The 6,407-nt window shown below is 50.9% G+C and overlaps 1 protein-coding gene across 1 annotated transcript in view; it reads right to left on the bottom strand.

Annotated features, from left to right (window-relative positions):
• Positions 1–1,356: 1,356 nt before the first annotated feature.
• ALDH4A1 (aldehyde dehydrogenase 4 family member A1) overlaps positions 1,357–6,407 on the bottom strand; it is a 9,175-nt gene continuing 4,124 nt past the window's right edge. Inside the window, exons 4-15 of the mRNA XM_053451910.1 lie at positions 6,380–6,407; positions 6,149–6,304; positions 5,873–6,022; positions 5,527–5,601; positions 4,567–4,754; positions 4,109–4,182; positions 3,695–3,891; positions 3,240–3,287; positions 2,901–3,053; positions 2,661–2,782; positions 2,202–2,320; positions 1,357–1,705 (exon numbers count right to left, since the gene is read on the bottom strand). The exon at positions 6,380–6,407 is cut by the window's right edge and continues 20 nt beyond it. Of these exons, the coding sequence (XP_053307885.1) occupies positions 1,593–1,705; positions 2,202–2,320; positions 2,661–2,782; positions 2,901–3,053; positions 3,240–3,287; positions 3,695–3,891; positions 4,109–4,182; positions 4,567–4,754; positions 5,527–5,601; positions 5,873–6,022; positions 6,149–6,304; positions 6,380–6,407 (1,423 nt within the window). The 3' untranslated portion in view covers positions 1,357–1,592. The remainder of the gene's footprint in view (positions 1,706–2,201; positions 2,321–2,660; positions 2,783–2,900; positions 3,054–3,239; positions 3,288–3,694; positions 3,892–4,108; positions 4,183–4,566; positions 4,755–5,526; positions 5,602–5,872; positions 6,023–6,148; positions 6,305–6,379) is intronic.

The following is a 6,407-nucleotide window of genomic DNA, read 5'->3' as shown; positions in this document are numbered from 1 at the left end:
GCGGGGCAATTAGCAGTCTTTAGCCGGGGTGTTGTGTTCCTTTGTGATCGCCGTTTGGTTTAGAGGATTAAACGCGTCTCTCCGATAGTGTGATTGGAATCGGGAATTCTGGGTTTAGACACAGAGTAGCAATCCCCCCCCCCGAGGTTACGACCCGGGGTGTTGTGTTCCTTTGTCAGAGGGGACGCAGCAGTAACGGGGCGCTCGGGGAGCAGGTTCTCCTTCGCACGACGTAAGGGAGCTACCAGCTACTCCAAGCCCAAAGAGTTTGTTTCAAGAAGCTTCCGTATATTATTTGGAATATGCTTCTTTGTACATTTTCACCGGGCACCGTCATTAATCAGGGAAAACATATTCCTTGGGGCAAAGCGGCCCTCAAGGACAGCATCAGATACTCCAGATTCAAACCGCTCATCGCTGCAACATATGTCTGTTAGAGTAAGTGTGATAACATGGCTTTATATGTAAGCGTGTAGCCGAGATGATGCGGGGCTGTGAGGTAAGACAGGTATTTATGTATTAAGGTGGAATTTTATGCTATCTGGTAACATAAAAAAAAAGGCAGAAATTGGACAAGTTGAGAATTACCCAGATTTATTAGCAGCAAGTAATACATTTCCAGTGTTAACATTCAGTACATTCTTTCTTCAACCCATAATAATGAAATCATAGAAACTGTCATAGTCGCAGACATGACATCATAACGCATCCGTCAGCCCGGAACCACCGAGACTTAACAGAGATGCTGCACAGGTTACGGATGTAACCGAAACGCATGGAAATACTGAAACGGCCCCCAAATATCATGTATCGCTAATGTAACAAGCCATGGCTATAATCCATAAAAGTAACAGTGAAGCCCCATGTATTCCGTTTAGCAGGAGTCCTTTGGATTCCCGTACGTTAGGTTTAGGCGTTAAGTGAATAGGGTCGCGCAGGGCGGTGCGTCGCGCAGGGCGGTGCCGGGGTGACTTAAATCTGTTTCTAGAAGACGAGACATAACGCCGTGTAACTGTTATAATTAAACCAGTGAAATGGGAACGGCTTCTAGTTAACTCTATAAAGTCTGCGGAAGCGGATCACCGCAGCGTAATACAGATGCCTTACGCCGTGGGGATGTTTGTTGGGAGAGACGGGGGGGTCGTAACCTCGGGGGGGGGATTGCTACTCTGTGTCTAAACCCAGAATTCCCGATTCCAATCACATTATAGGAGAGACGCGTTTAATCCTCTAAACCAAACGGCAATCACAAAGGAACACAACACCCCGGCTAAAGACTGCTAATTGCCCCGCAGCAGACGGCTTCCGGGGCTTTTTACACCGCGCAGGTTGAAGGCAGGTGTCGGCTTAATTCGATTTTTCTGGTAACATTCCTCTCGGGTTACAAAGTGCACGCCGGACGTAAAAACTCGATTCCCTCCCTTCTAGAAGTAATTGCTTTTCCTTTAAAATAGAAACATTTCGTAAAATATCTTTGTATTAAAACAGTCCTCTAGTTTTTTACATGTAGACGTTCCCGTGGCGTAGCAGACGTGTGACGTGGGGACCGATATCTCCCCCCGATGGATACAGGGGTCCGACGTCGGCCCTCCTCACTGCATGTAGGGGTACGTCCATTCAGTCAGAGGGACGTGCGTTTCTTTGACGGCTTGAGGTGACGTCCATCTCAGAATGTAATGGCGGCCTCCGGGTTTGTCGTTTGTGCCTGTTTTAAAGAGGAAACATTAATAAACCGGCGCTGGATTGTACGCCGGTAACCAGTCCACGCCCGGCCCTTACTGGGTTTGGCTCTCTCTGCTTATCTGTAAGATGAATACAGTACACCCGCCATTGGGAGCCTCTCGCTGCCCCCATCCCAGTCTGCCCAGACGGGTTCTATGTGGTCGGTGATACAGATTTTTATAAATAAAGGCAGCGCTGCACGAGCTGCCCCCTCCAAGTGCAGTATTCCATCTAAAGAAGGGACCTCTGAGATCCTGAAAGCTCATATATCTTACGCTGGTCATGGACCGACCCACAATATCCATTATTCCGAGGGAAGGGATGTAGGGGAGATCCAGTGACTGCACTCGGATATCTCGGTGTCGCTGGTTGTGTCAGGGCTCCCAAAACACGGGTCCTAACCTCTACCTGTACCATGAGGATCCAAGGCGATACCTCTCGCTTATTCAGTAATACACGCGTGTAGACTGATCACCTACCAGACGCTCGCGAGCCTCCAAACGGCTGTTGGGCGACTACCGCTCCTGTAGACTTGTCATTAATATAGAAATTCCCCGCCGCGTTTCGCAGAACCCGAGATGCCTCCTCGATGACGCTTCTAAATGCAAGCACAAAGAGTTAATAACCAAGCAGGCAGACGCAGCTGGGACTACCCAACGGGCCGAGGACCTGGGAACAAAATTCTAGGTGCGCAAGAACAAAGTCAAAAGTGTGCGGACCACACGGAGTTTTTGGAAAGGTTGTTTTTTAGGAAAAATGCTTTCTGTTTTTGTTGTATTGATATATTCAGATTTAGGGTGAGTGATATTCAGGCCCGCTACGGTCTGCTAAGATTCTTTTAGCATATTTGATATAGTTCCATGTATGCCTGCTCTCCTCACCAGTGACCCCCGACTCGCAGCATTCTCCCAAACCCACCCGGCTGGGGGGATACTCACTTGTCTTGTGCAAACACTGCCCCCGTGAGGCCGTACGGAGAAGTGGAGTCTATTAGATGCAGAACGTCTCTGTACTTGTTTTCTGGGTAGACATAAACGGTTAGGATCGGCCCGAATATTTCCTGCAATACAGATTGAGGGGCTGTGAGCCGGAGGTAGGAATACAGAGAGCGCCCCCGATCCCTTCTTCTTCCGGAGCCACGAGACGCACCACGTTTTCTTATAAAGCCGTGTGTTTACCTCGCTAATAATCTTCTCCTTGGGGTCTTTGGTCTCGATGATCGTGGGTTCCACGTAATATCCGACGTCGTCGTTACACTTTCCACCGGCCAGGATGCTGAGGCTGGGGGAAGTTTCTGCGTGCTTAATCCAACCCGCTATCCGCCGGAAAGCCTATTGGGGCAGAAAACACAAAAGTTGTTGTGTAAAAGTCATCATGAAACAGGGAAAGCCTATTTTTTTATTTCTTCAATAATGTCTCGATAGAAAGAGATCACAGGATCCCAGCCCGTCCCCCCGCCAGCCCGTCCCCCCGCCAGCCCGCATCGCTTCCCAAAAGGCAAAAAGGCTGGCACTCACTCTGTCGTCGATAACGGCGGAGAAGAAAGTGCTGAAATCCTCCGCGGGCTGAGAATGAAAGCAGAGAATGCAGATCAGAAGGTAATCGGGATCCTACACGACATTAACGTGTTCCTCAAAGCTCCCGACTGCACGTCAAAGATCAAAAGGCGGCCAGGAACGTTTCTTAAATCCCCGCGCAACCTGAAGCTTCTAGAGTTACATTCCCCACCTGACAACCAACGGACGCTTCTTTTCAATTAACGGATCAAGTTAGCGGCTGCTTACAATAAATTCCTCCGCGTTTCCTAGCCGTTTCTTAGATTTTTTAAATAAATCTCTGACAGGAGGAGACGAGGGGATGGGGGATACGTTTGCTCCGGCGGGAATTAGCGGTGGGCTAATACAGTTTCTAATCCCATCAGACTCCCGCTGAGCTAAAAAAAATCAAAAAAAATGTGGAAATCTCCACTCACGTCTCCCACTTTGATCTTGCGGTGTTCCTCCAGCAGCCTGGCTTTGATCCGGGGCCACAGAGAGTCCGGAACGTACAGCCGGGAGCAGGCGGAACACTTCTGTCCGCCGTATTCGAAGGCCGAGCGGATGACGCCGTTCACGGCGCTCTCGACGTCCGCCGACTTGTGCACAAAGTGGAAGTTTTTACCGCCGCATTCTAGAGAGAAGAAAATGCAGAAATACGATGATTTAATCGTAAGAATGGGTCATGTTAACGTTTGCCCTTTTTTAATGAACCCGGATCCATGCACCCTTCGCATGCCCAGTGGGCACCTACTCAAACTTAGAAAGGCGGTGGACATCCAAGGACCTTAGTTAGGTGTCTCATCTGGATCCTCCTCACTATTTTGTATTAGGAAGGGAGAGACGCTCACCTCCAGACAGGCGCGGGAAGGTCCGATACCGCTCCAGGTTCTCTGCTACTTGTTTCCAGAGCCGCTTGAAGGTTCTAGAACACACAGTGTTATCGTTTAGGATGCGAATAAGTCTCGCTTGCCTTTTCTGCGATCGACACCGATCGTCAGCTACGAGCCCTTCGTGTAAAAAGAGCTTGCAGCAAAACCCTGCAGAAATGGCTGAAATGTCATTAAATAGAAATTCTGTAGAATATTGGAGATTCCTGTCTGTTGCCAATGGTTTGCAGTGTTTGTCACCCAAAACATAGAGCACCGAGCGCTATCAAGACTGAAGAAGGGTTCAGCTGGTCAGGAACCGCGCTCTTACTGGGACGTTTGTATTGTGTGTGCGATTGCAAACAATATGAGTTCCGTCGGTGACGGGGGCGACCAGTAACGTGACCGCCGTTTGACAGCTATACATTCTGGGTACTTACGGCACGCTGCCGGTGAAGTTAATCCCGCACAGATGCTCCGAGCCGGTGACGGTGTCTCCAAATACCGGACCGTCGGCCGGGATGAACTGGATAACGTTGGGCGGCAGGCCGGCCTCCAGGAGAGTTTTATAGACGGCGTAGCTGGACAGCATGGCCGTGTCGCTGGGCTTCCAAAGAACCACGTTCCCCTGGGAGTGCGAAACGCGCGGTCAGAGAGGCTGTGAACATCGAGGGGGCATCTGGAACAGCGACTAGCATGCGTCACATTGTCACGGCCGCAGGCCATGCGTCACATTGTCACGGCCGCAGGCCATGCGTCACATTGTCACGGCCGCAGGCCATGCGTCACATTGTCACGGCGACAGGCCATGCGGCACATTGTCACGGCCGCAGGCCATGCCGCATGTTTGTAGCTGGGTGTGTGCGGCGCGTTAATCTGTTTTGGGATCGGTACGAGCTGAATCTAGGTATTATTGTACGAGGCAGTTTGTGAATGAGCTGCCGGTGACACGTCGGGATGAGAGACCGCACCTGCGAGCGCTTTCTCCAGAAAGCTCCTCACCTGACGGCTTCATTCACAGCCCACTTCAAAGACGGCACCTGAGTGTAATTACTAGGCGAGTGACGGCAGCCTGTACTTATCTGAGCGGCGTGGATTTACGCGTCCCGCCTTTAGAAAGAAGTACAAGTCGTGGCGGAGATGAAAAGATGATCGATTGGAACAAATAGCAGGACACTGTTTTGGGATTACAGGCCCGCGGGGATTAGCCGAGGCTTCTTTGTTTACTCACGCGATCCTTGCTCGGTTTTGAGTTGTTTTTTTTTGGGGGGGGGGTTCTTGCCCTGGGGCTACCTGAAAGCACCTTATTGGGCACTTAAAGGCTTTCCGGTGGCCCGGGAATCCCACTTTTGGGTTTACTGTAACACAGGATTTATAGCAGGTATTATATACACGCTTACCATCAAAGCAGGCGCTCCGGCCAGGTTACCCCCGATGGCCGTGAAGTTAAATGGTGAGACCGCCGCGATAAAGCCCTGCGGGAAACAAAGTTAGATTTTATGCTCTGGCGTTGGGCACAAACGGCGTGATCCTCACTACAGCGGGGTCCTGATATACGGGGCAGGGACTTGTCTGGGGATATGGAGGGTTTTTGGAGCCTCTTGTTCCTGTATCCACATCCGTTTCAGTTTATTGTATAATTCTACCCCCAAACATCTGCAACGTTGCAGACCCGGCAGGTACTTTGCGCATCGCTAACTGGCAGGAAGGGTTTCTGGGTAGGATTACGATGGAAGCGCCCGGTACCTCCAGTCCGCGGTAGACCAAGGTGTTGGTGCTGACGGGTACGCTGATCAGCTGCTCGTGTTGCAGTTCCAGGGCGTACTTGGCATTGAATCTGAAGAAGTCGATTAACTCGGCGGCCGCATCGATCTCAGCCTGGATCACGGTCTTCCCCTGAAATACAACCCGGGTGAGGGTTAACTCTGTAGCTCCTGGACGAACAGTGTCATGCGTGCGACGCGGCAGCTTGTGATTGTGGCCAGTAGATGGCGCTCTAGTCCCTGTGCACCTGGCTCTCACCTGTCCGATCATGGTTTTGGCCAAAATCTCTGCCCTCCTGGGGCCACTCAGGATATCTGCCGCTTTAAAGAAGATCTGTGCCCGGTCCTGGACAGGTTTCAGGTCCCACTCCCTGCGCGCCGACAGAGCGGCATTGATTGCTTTGTTCAGCAAGTCCTGCAGAAAGGACCAAACACCGTCACGTTATGGCTATTCCTGCGCAGACGCCGCAAATGATTGACAGTCACTCACCTTATCTGCGTAGCAGTATTTGGCAACT

This window comes from Spea bombifrons, chromosome 12 (genome assembly GCF_027358695.1).
Source record: "Spea bombifrons isolate aSpeBom1 chromosome 12, aSpeBom1.2.pri, whole genome shotgun sequence".
NCBI classification, from domain to species: Eukaryota; Metazoa; Chordata; class Amphibia; order Anura; family Pelobatidae; genus Spea; species Spea bombifrons.
Note: the sequence above shows the minus strand (reverse complement) of the source record. Positions and strands in the feature narration are given on the sequence as shown.